This window comes from Protopterus annectens, chromosome 1.part0, assembly GCF_019279795.1.
Source record: "Protopterus annectens isolate FY-2018-M chromosome 1.part0, PAN1.0, whole genome shotgun sequence".
Classification (NCBI taxonomy): Eukaryota; Metazoa; Chordata; order Ceratodontiformes; family Protopteridae; genus Protopterus; species Protopterus annectens.
This window is the reverse complement of record NC_056725.1, coordinates 890,141,901-890,154,392: the sequence shown is the minus strand read 5'-3', so window position 1 is coordinate 890,154,392 and position 12,492 is coordinate 890,141,901. Positions and strand designations below refer to the sequence as shown.

Genomic DNA, 12,492 nt, shown 5'->3' with positions numbered 1-12,492 from the left:
GTCTGAATTAGTAGTTTGTTAGAGGATCGAAGCAGTCTAGGATTGTTATAGGGGGTAATAGTATTTTTAAGTGCAGGAGTATTGTCCGGATTATAGAGGATTTTATAGGCCATAATCAGATGGTTATACTGGATTAGGCTGGGTAGTTCAAGCCACCCAAGCTGATTTAGATTGATGCAATGATGTGTCCTAAAAGGCAGCCCAGTGGCAAACCTGGCAATGTGGTTGTAGCAAATTGAGAGTTTGTTAAGGACAGTCTTGTTTAAATTCGAGAGTAGAGGGGATGCATACAGAAGGGTTGAAAGAAGGTGAGAGCGAGCTATGGCAGTTTTAGCTGGAGGGGTTAGTAAGGCTTTTATTCTGTAAAGTGACCCTAGTTTTTTATTGATGGTTTTGATAGTTTGGTTAACATGTAGGTCGAATTTTATATTATTGTCTATGATGACACCTAATAGTTTTGTAGAGGGGTCAGGGGAGATTATTGTGCCATCATTTGAATTTATGGTAAAGGTGAAAGTGGTACACCTGCGTGTTGGTGAAAATAACAGCATTTTAGTATTCTTGGGATTTAGGATCAGACGATGTTCAGAAAGCCAGTTTTCTATTGTATTAAAGGTGGTCTGGGTAACTGACTATAACTCTACTGGAGATGTGGCTGAGCAAATCAGAGTAGAGTCATGAGCATATTGGATACAGCTGCCTTTTGGGATGACAGTATATAGGTTGTTAAAGAAGATGGAGAACAGCAAGGGCCCTAGTATAGAGCCTTGTGGTACTCCAAGGGTGTTAGGTAGAAGGTTAGAGAGTTTGTTCTGCCAGAGGACAGCCTGCTGTCGACCATTCAGGTAGGATTGAAACAATTGAAGGGCTCTAGTATCTAGACAGAATGTTTGCAGGGTGTGGATTAAAAGTTGGTGATTTGCAAAACTTTTGGAAATGGTTCCATTTTTTTACACTGTGACATTGCTGACCATATGCTAAGCACTTCTCTCTTTTAGACTCATGATCTGCACCACAATTGTGACAGTTAACAATAAAGCTAGATTTGGGTTTTGCTGATTCATGCTTGTACTGCACTGAGCTGGTGCAAGCTCCTTTCTGAGAACTTTCTGGAAAGCCATGTGCCTTCTTTGGAAACCCTGTAGCTGCCATGTGCCTAGGCCTGCTCTTGTTTGCCACGTGTTGCATACTATCTACATTTGCTCTGGAGCCAACTGAAACCATGCTCTTGTCACTCACAAGTATACTTGTGTGATTTTCTGTCACCTCATAAATTTGACAAATCTCTGCAGGTTTGCTCAACATTAAATCACCGTCACAAAGTAAAATCTTTCTCATAGCAGTAACATTAATACCACACACAAGCCTGTCATTTATCAGCTCATCCTTTAAATCACCAAACTGACATCTCTGTTTCTTAACAATTCCAAAACTGAAGAAAAACAAACTGTCAAAAAACAAACCAAAAGGTTCCGAACCAGCAGGTGTAAAACTCCAAAGGTTTATTAGGAAATGTAAAAGTAAAGCGCTTTTCGTCTCCCTTAGTAGGAAGACTTTCCAGACAAAGGAAAAAATCATCAAACACAATTTAAAACCCCAAAAAAAGGGGGGGGGTTACAAAATTACAAACAGCTGCCTTAATTGAACCCACTGACATACCTTCACATTTAAAGTTGTATTACATTAAAAGCATAAATAAATGTCCACTTAGTGTAGACAGGGTGACAAACATAACCTCTCGGGTGCTTTGGTACTTTTGTAAAATTGTTGGAAAGGCTAAAATGCTAAACCCCAAGATTCATGAACACTCCATGCAAGAATAGGCTACTCTTGCATGGAGTGTTCTGTGTCCGTGTAGAACAGCAGTTCGTCTTGCATATTCATGAAGGCACGCTGCTGTACTCTCTACATGGACACAATCTTTGTACGAGTGCAGGGGGCATGTCCGGGCAGTGCACGGACAATAACACATACCCCCTGTGCTTAGAATGTGCTGTATGACACTTTCTAAGCCGTACTGGCATAATATTAGAGCTTAGCTCAAATATTATGCCAGTATTCAGTGTCCGCGTACACTGACATGTAAATAATAACAGCGCCAGTGTCCACGGACACTGAAAATGAAAACAGTAAGAGGAAACAATGCAGGGAGTATGTCAGAGCTTCTGAGACATACCCCCTGTATTGCTAAAGCCATATGGCACTTCTGCATGCTGCAGAAGCAGAAAATGTGTGCAAATGCACACACATACCCCACAACCGTACAGATATTTGCAGAATCCCAGATGTTAGTCTCATAAGTGTGGTCCACTCCACATATGAGACGGATGGCTGGTAAAATAGTGAAAAATCATTAAAGAGCGAAATCAGGAAATGACAGACAATGCAGTTTCAGACATTAAACCCTTCAGAAAAGTCATGGCAATGGAAAGCATGTTATCCTATCAACTTTCTAAGTTGGTCAGAGCAGTATTAAAATCTGTCCCTATTTCTCCCACCATCATGTCAGGCTTTGTCCAGATGTCCTGCCCTAACAGGGAGAAAGCAATGTGCACACCCCTAAAGTAAAATAAAAATAGAACACAACGTTACATTTTTTTTCTGTTTCCAATAAAGTTTAAGCGTAGCTGAGTGGGTGTGCATGCCGCTCATCTATACATAGCACAATTTAAAAATCTAAAGGAGTTAAATAGAAACATACAGCCAAACAAAAAAAAGGAAAGTGGAATAGTGCAGTGGTTAAAGCATTTACTTAGCATGCAGTCAGTCAGAGTTTGAGTTTTAAAGCATTCTATTAATTTTCATATGTGAAATATGACTAAAATATATATTTTTATAAATAGGTAGTGAATATTACACATTTGTTGACCAGGGTAGTGTAGCAGGTCCAAATGTAAGGTGTCATTGTAGTACAGATGTGAAACCCCCACATAAACACACGTTTCCCAGACAGTATAGCCACAAAAGAATGTAATGTAATGAAAGTACATAAAATGAGAATAATAATAATAATAATCATAATAAGTAATAATACTAATGCTAGCCCATAAAATATCAGCTGAGCAATGCTAAACTGAGCTCAGCTGTTCTTAGCTAGAGTAAGCATTGCTGAAATATGGATACTTAGCAAGAATTAGCATACAACTGCTTAAAAGTGTCTTAATCACTGCATCCAACAGCCCTTTTTCTGCCCAGCAACAAAACAAGTAGCCACCTGCAAGGATTGAATCCAGGAACCTCCACACAACAACCACAGCAATTAACCACTAAACCATTTGAGCTGTATATGTGTGTGATGTTTATCAAACATATCATTTAGCAGAATCATTCAACAGTAGGGAAAAGATTCTGTAGAATTAATCAAGTTTTGTATGTATATATATATATATATATATATATATATATATATATATATATATACAAATGTATATGTGTATGGAGATGCATATACATATGGACAAATAAATACATAATATATGTAGAGATATACATATAACATTTATATATATATATATATATATATATATATATATATATATATATATATATATATATATATATATATATATATATATACACACACACATGTATAGATAGAAACATATATATAAATATATACATATACTATATAACATGTATTGGAGTTGCACATCAGATCCATACCCCAAACCTCTTACTGTAACAAATCTGTCCAAAGGATGTCAAAATAGGAGTCAAGTGGCCCAAAATAGTGATATCTTTGAAATATTGCCCTTATCCCTCTGTCTCCAGCAGCAAGTGTTCTGCCTTGCAACAAGAGCATCAGTCCTGCCAAGGCTTGGCCTCAGAGCCCTGTACACCATAGTCAGAGAAATGTACCACTATACCATTTGACCTGTACAAACTACTACTGCTTTTCCAAACATATCAGTCAGTAGAGTCATTCAACAGTAGGGAAAAGATTCAGTAGAATCAGTCAGGTTTACTATATATACATGTATTTATGTATGGTGATGCATATATGTGGACAAATATAGACAAACTATATCTACAGAGATATACATGTAAGATATATATATATATATATATATATATATATATATATATATATATATATATATATATATATATACATACATACATACATTTATTTATTTATTTTTATTTTATTTTACATTTGTTGACCGGGCTAGTCTAACTGGATATATGTCCATTTTCAGTAGAGGCCTGGGGAGAAAAGCTCCACATAAAAACAAAGCAGAATATTGCAACTACAGATGCAGTTCACTTGTCAGAGAAAACAGCTGTTTACATGGTAACACAGTAATCATGACAGATAACAAACACATTTTTTAAGACCAAACAATAATAGAAGAAAAAAATATTTAGAAGTGTGTGAGACATTCCAAATTCAAAGTTGTGTATACATCACAAAAGAACAGATAATTATTTACAAGGCAGGGACACATTATTTAAAAGACAGCGACTCATCTATAAGGCAGTGGCACATTCATAAGGTCCTTGTTGGGTACATAAACATATATATAGAAAAGTATATAAATACATAGACACACACACACACACACACACACACACACATATATATATATATATATAAATAAATATACCTAAATGTGTAACAGCTACAAACAAATGCAATCTGAGGGTCATGCAATCTGAGGGTCATGCTGCTCAACACTAGAAGTCTAAATCTCAAAAGGCTCTCACTTGAAGCACTCCTTATTCACAAACGATGCCCACATGTCCACACTGGTATCAGACATGCCAGAGAGCTTATACAATTTGACCTACTCAAAAGGTACTTCTAAGGTGAATGACATCAACAGGACTTCTAATTTGGAGTGAGGGGAAGTGTAAAGGGTGGTACACAAATCAAAAGTAGTATAACCCACACAATTGCCAGTATTGTGATGAGAACTCCTGACTGCCTAATTATTGTGACTATAGTGTTACACAGTTAGGAGATGCACCACAGAGCTTATACAATTTCACTTACTCCAAAGGTACTTCTAAGGTGAAGGACATCAATAGGACTTCTAAACTGAAGTGAGGGGAAGTGTAAAGGGTGGTACGCAAGTCAAAAATTGTATAACCCACACAGTACATGATTCTCTCAAACATACACACACACACACACACACACACACACACACACACACACACACACACACACACACACACACACACACACACACACACAGTTGCCAATATTGGGATGAAATCTCCTGCCTATCTAGTTACGTCTACTATAGTGTTACGCAGTTACTGCATGTGCTATAGAGCTTACAGGGCTTACAACTGGCCAAAGGTGCTGATAACTGCACAGCTGAGGTAAAGTATTACAGATGGCAGGAAGTCTGCCTTCAGTTTCTGCCATACATTTTGCTAGTTCTTTCTGTCTTGCACTTCATATAGCATTATAGCTTTGCACTTCAACAGGTTATTGTTTCAATAAGTGTATCACACATGGGAGCCATCAGCAGTACTCATTCATCATGGAATTAGCCCCAGTACTAACTACTTATAACCACCCTTCCTGGTATGATTGGAGGGCAGTTTTTTATGCTTTCATCTATTAACCTGATGGACTTGTCCAGTCTGAGGCACTGTTGCAACTGCCTCATGTACACAGACAACCACCTCCTCTAAACTCCAAACAGTCAGACCAGTGTGAGGTACCCCTATATCAACAAATGTGGAAATATGCACTCTCCAGCAAAGACTGGACTAGCTGGTCAAGAGGATGAGATCAACACCTGCACCACACCATGTGGACCACATAGCTCACCAGAACACCCACTATGACAGCCCTGACATACACTGGAAAGCCAAACACCTACCTTCACAGTGGCACTCAATGGACATTTACACAAACAAAACAGAGCAGCAAGACAGACACCCACTCAGATACCATGACATAGCACATGCCAAGGGACACATATGTCTCCTACACAGTGTGCCCCTCAACCTAAGCTCCTAAGGCTGACCACCTTGCACAATACAGTGATCATGGGTGACTAAGTACTGCGGCACACAGATGTCCCACTCACTATGTTGATTATGGAGGAGGTGACAGCCAACTGTCTATCACGTGCCAGCATCCAACACATGACACACCCAGTCAGCCCACTCCACAACAGTGACAAGTATCACTCTGTCATCATCCATGTGAGTGTGAATGACCTGAGACACACCTCCCTGGGCTACATGACAAGAGATATGGTTGAACACTCAGATTATGTGGTCCAGGCAGGAGTGACAGTAGCCCTGAGCAGTATACTGCCATCACCCAGAATGATGCTGCAGTACCATCAACAGATAATTGACTGCAGGATTGGCTTATGTGTTGTGTCTCATTCTCAGGGGATCCAGTATCTCTCTGCTTGGGATAACATGATTGACAGACCACAATGCCTTGCCAGAGATGTTCTAAATTTGTCAGTCCTGGGTTTCCAGGTACAGGGTAAGTGTCTTACCACCCCCTATAGTGCCTTATTAGGCAGTGTTCCAAATCGAATAACTACTGTAACAGCTAGACATGTATGCAATCTGAGGGTCATGCTGCTCAACAGTAGATATCTGTCAAGATGCAGTCACTCAAAGCCCTCTTCAGAGTGGAGGACATTGACATTTGTGCTGTAACAGAGAGGTGGTTCACAGCAGCAGACAGCAACCCTGCACTAACAGGCTATGATGCATTCCACAGATGTCAATGCCAAAACATGGACCACACCTCCACAGGTGGTGTTATCTCCATATCCATAATGGATATGCACAGCCCCAGACTAGTATCCCAGCATAAATCATCGGAGGTACTTCCTGTAAAAATGACTTTGGGGAATAGTGTAATCCATGCCATAGCCTGCTATCTGTCTCCAGCTATGTCCCTAGACTGTCAATGCACATTCCTCAACACCCTGGGATCTATGAAGGTCCAACCCAAGACTGACACAGTAGGAGACTTCAACTACCCCTCCATCACCTGGGGAAAGTAGTCAAGCACCAGTACACTGGTCCAACGCTTTATGAAATTCATCAGTTGCAATAGCCTGGACCGGCTCATACTGATCCCCAGTAGAGGATGCAACAACCTTGACCTGTATTGATTACTTACATATGGGACTGTTGCTTGACCACAGTTGTCAATCCCTACCTGGTCAGATCCAAACATGATGTAATCAGCATGGAGCTCAGCATCTCACCCACAGCCCCCACAAAGGTAACCAGCTTGCAAAACCTCTCCAATGCTGACTTTGCAGTCATAAAAACAGGGGTGTATGAATTCACTGCACCCATGCCAATGGGAAATAGCTGCATGACTGTCACATTATACACATATCCACTGCAGAAACATGTACATGGATGCATGGTACTAGCCATAGCCAAACAGAACACAGACATTGTCCTCCAAACACTGGAAGCCATTGTGATGGTCCCCTGCCATTACTAAAGTGTACAACTGAAGGAGGACACTGTTGCAGAAAATGGTGGTGTCCCACGACTGTTGAACCCCCTTATTAGCCTCAAAAACAACTTGGGATTCTTCATGGAATCACCAGCTATAAAGGCAGATTTGCAGCAGACACTGACGACAATCACAAAAGCCTTTGATAGTTATATCAGCAACCTCCACAGCAATAACCACAAGTGCTGTGTGTTACTGCACAATGCTGATTCCTATCCTGACAAAACAGATATTGGCCACAGTCTTGCCAACACAGTCAATGCCAGTTTTACCCATCTCTCCCTCCAAGGAGACAATCACAATGGCAGATGAATGCCAGGCACCCAGCATTACTGCAGGCCAGGTTAGACACGCATTGTCCACAGGTAAGGGTACAGCTTCCATGGGACCCCAACATATCCATGACTGTGTTTTACATGACATACTAGGAGACCTGGCACCACATCTGTGTGCCCTGGTCAGTCACAGCCTCACCTTAGGCTTTGTCCTTACAAACTGGCACACTGCCACAGTCATCCCTCTCCATAAAGGGGTAGCATCTACAGACCCTGCGGATTATTGGACCCTTAGTCTGACAAGTCTAGTATGTATGGGTATGGCAGAATCATCAGGGACCTGATTGACCAATATATGGGTGATCTCCTAACTCTGGACCCCCACAGTTTGGCTTTGTGAATGGCAGGTCATGCCTTCTCAACCTGGTTGATGTCTTTGAGTGAGTTACCAGGGCTGAGTATGACAGTAAGGCACTGCATACAGCCTACCTCAATCTGGCCAAGACATCTGATACCATTCCTCAGTCAGGGATTATTGGTAAACCCAACAAACTGGGCATTAACCCCTATATCAGTGGGTGGTTAACAAACTGGTTCCCAGAACACACAGTGTGACAGTGGCAAACTCCAAGTCAGACTGGCAAGCAGTCATGAGTGGGGTCCCACAGGGACCAGTACTGGATAGTGTCCTGTCCAGCATCTACTTCTCAGGAGTCCAGCCCAACACAGTGGAACTCTGGTTGACAATGTTCACAGAGGACTGCAAGCTGGGAGCTTTCATGAACTCCAAAAGTGATTCAGACATCCTATAGAAAGGCCTCACTGAGACCAATGAGTGGTGTGGAAACCATGGCCAGAAGCTTAACACCACAAAATGCATCATCATCCACTTTGGTAAAACACTCAGTTCCCCATAAGTTCTACATCAATGGGAGCCCAGTGAACACTGTAGGCATTATAAGAGATCTGGGGACACAGGTTGACAGCAACTTCTCCTTCAAGCACCACATTGTCACTGTGGTCAGAAGTTCTTCTATATGGCACATTGCATTACCAAGGGTTTTTCATCTAGGAAGACAGAGGTAATGATCTCTGTCTACTATTCCCTCATTAGACCACTCCCCAAGTATTATGGTCCATTTACCATGTACCTCACTAGACACCTGCTACAGCTGGATAAGCCACAGAAGCACCTCTCAAAGAGGTTCCTAGGCATTGAACAAACATCTTACACAGACAGACCCAGAAGACCCAAGCTACTGTCTGTGTCATATCACCTTATTGGCAGCTATCTGTGCTTGACTTACAAAGCCATGTCTGGCCCAGCTGGTTTAAAAATGCTACACATAAATCCATCCACACCACACACTGTAGAGACCTCTACCTCAGTACCACAATCACCATAACATGCTAGTGGGATAGGTCCCTCACCAAGAGACTGCACATACCCTGGAATACACTTCCCATACATGTCAGGAAGAACACCTAGCTGACCCTGTTCCAGAGAAATCTTGATGAGTGGATGGATAATAGACAGTTCAACCCAAGGATCACTGCAGTGGCTATACTTGATACAGGCACTGGGATGTAACATAGGGTGCACAATGGCAGGGTCCTTCTATGTGCTAGGCTTGTTAAGGCTCCTGGGCCATTACCTACTACACACTTGTGAACCTATAAAGGGAATGACATCAGCAGGACTGATATAGTAGTCCAGTGGGTGTTTAACCTATCAAAATACTTTGTCCTACAAACATTCACTTGCCAGCTTTGAAAGTAGAACCACTACCTAACTAGTGATTTCTACCATACTGGTTACACAGTTACAGCACACGCTACAGAGCTTACAGAGCTAAGAGTTGGCCAAAGGTGCTGATATGGGGAATGACATCATGAGGACTGATAAAGTAGGGCAGTGGGTGAGAAACAGATCAAAATACTTCTACTTACAAACATACATACTGACACACATTTGCCGGTTACAAGCATAGAACCCCTGACAAACTAGTCATTTGTACTATTGTGTTAAGCATTTATCACACACTACTGAGCTTACAAGACTGACAGCTGGCCAAGGTTGCTGATATAGGACTGACATAATTTGGACTGATAAGGTGGGGCATTGTGAAGTGTCGTGGGTGGGAATGGCATAAAACTGTTTCACCTATAAACAAACACACAGCTTTCTGAGTCTTACGCACACAACTGTCACACACACACACACACACACACACACACACACACACACACACACACACACACACACACACACACACACACACACACACACACATACATTTGCCCAAACTGATATTAGAACTCTTACCTAACCAGTTATTTGTATTACTGTGTTATGTAGTTATCACATGTGCCACAGAGCTTAGGAGGCTGAGACCTGATGGAAGGCACTTCTAAGATGACTGATATCTGCAGGAATGCTAAAGTAGGGAAAGGGAATGTGTACTTGGTTTGAATGCACTCAAAAGCTTTTAGTTATGAACACACACACACACACACACACACACACACACACACACACACACACACACACACACACACACACACACACACACCCACAGACACACACTTTTATATTTGCCAGGAATGAGTTTAGAACTCCTACCTAACTAGTTATTTGTACTACAGTATTATGCAGTTATTGCACGTGCCACAGAGGTTGTGGGGCTGAGCCTACCAAAAGTGACTTCTATGGTGACAGACATCTTCAGGACTGTTAAGGTGGGGCAATAGAAAGTGTACTGGGTGGGGAAGGCCTGCTCATTCCTAGATTCTACTGACATTTCTCTAAGTGTATGACCATGCCCAGTGTGTCCTTCTATAGTACATGTGGGACTCCATTCCAGGGATTGTTGTACTCCAGTCCAGTTTGTTTTGTGCTACAGCCATACTTCTCAACCTGTTGGTGCAGGATATCTGGAGGTAGCCTATCAAAATGTGGGGACAATGGGCTATACAATGATTCTGACAATGTCTCTCAGTAATGTATGGGTTGCAAGGTTTACAGAGCTGGTATTAGCAGACATATGTCATATATGCCATTTGACACTGTCATGTACTATTTCAATACCTAGTGACATACCTCCTCAGATCATCACAGTGATTTACCAGAGGAATACAGGATGAATGATGCACACACAAGGTTTATGGGCCAAATGCTATGCATTCTTGCACTATCTACCCTGTTGAGGGATGTGTCTACAAGCAACTGACTGCTTGTGCTATGGAAATGGTCCAGCACCTTGGTGACAGGGATGTCGGGAGGCGTACGCACTGTACTGATTTCAGTACAACTTTTTTAGAAGGGGGTAGCATTTTTGAAAAAAAACATATGTACATATTTCTTCTCCCTTTCCTTTTTAAGGAGGTGTTGGCTCTTTAAGGAGGATACCAGCCAGTTGGAAGTGAGCTCACATCATGTCCAGCTGGCTGGCTGTGAGCGGGAACCAAAGCAAGCAAATGGAGTTGGAAGGCAAGAGCAGGATTATCGGAGTTGGAAGCAAATGGAGTTGGAAGGCAAGAGCAGGATTATCGGAGTTGGAAGGCAAGAGCAGGATTATCTGAGTTGGAAGGCAATCAAAGTAAGTGCACAGTGTGTATGCAAAGGCTTTAGTGAAAGATCGCAAGTGGCTATTTGTGTGTTATTCAAGTTTATTATGTGAAGGGTGTGTGAACGATCGCTTATTCAAGTTTTGTGTGTGAACGATCGCTTATTCAAGTTTTTTGTGTGTGAACGATCGCTTATTCAGGTTTTGTGTGTGAACGACCGCTTATTCCAGTTTTTGTGTGTGAACGATCACTTATTTCAGTTTTTTGTGTGTGAACGATCGCTTATTCCAGTTTTTTGTATGTGAACAATCGCTTATTCAAGTTTTTTGTATGTGAACAATCGCTTATTCAAGGTGTGTGTGTGTGTGTGTGTGTGTGTGTGTGTGTGTGTGTGTGTGTGTGTGTATATATATGTATAAAACAGATCTGTGACCCATTGCTAAGGTAAACAAGGGAATAACAACAGCATTTTTCTTTCTTACCTGCACTTGTGTAGGTTTGTAGTAAATGTTTAAACAGCTACACTAACAGGAGTAATATTGCTATGCACTTTATATGTAAAATGCATTTATTTATACAATGAATATGCATCAAGGAATCACGATTCTGAAAAGAATCAAGAGAATACTGTCTGCAAAATGCACAGTAAATGGAACAATGAAATTAAATATAGAATAGTATTATTACAAGTTTTAAGTTGATAAAAATTATAACCTAGTCATCTGAAAAACACACATATTGGTAATCATAATGTTTGCCCTCTTAACATCTGGTAATTTCTGAAGATGATGAGTATTCGTACCTATTCAAAAATTCTGAAAAGACTCCTTTGATGACAATGTTAGCATGCTTACAGAACAAGACTGTAGGGCACCTTTCTAGAGAGTATGTGTGCTGTATTACTCATCAAACTGGAGTATATAAAAGTCCCAGTCAAATTCTTGGGTTGCCAGCTAACTTTCCTTTACAATTTTAACTTTTTTACTAAATGTGACATCAGATCCTGAGCCATACACATTTTTATTTATTTTTTGTATTAGTTTACTAGAGTAGAGCACTGACTTATCTGGACAACTTACAGGCTCATATTGGAAATTAATCTGTCTCCAAGGAAACTATTTTAATGTTTCCAAAGAATGATGAATAGACACAGTTCAGATATGATAGACTTATCCATCTGAAAGT

The 12,492-nt window shown here is 40.9% G+C and overlaps 1 protein-coding gene across 1 annotated transcript in view; it reads left to right on the top strand.

Moving 5' to 3' along the window:
* LOC122797536 (trace amine-associated receptor 4-like) overlaps positions 1 to 12,492 on the top strand; it is a 131,098-nt gene that overhangs the window by 17,545 nt on the left and 101,061 nt on the right. Inside the window, exon 2 of the mRNA XM_044066168.1 lies at positions 11,123 to 11,302. Within this exon, the coding sequence (XP_043922103.1) occupies positions 11,123 to 11,302 (180 nt within the window). The remainder of the gene's footprint in view (positions 1 to 11,122; positions 11,303 to 12,492) is intronic.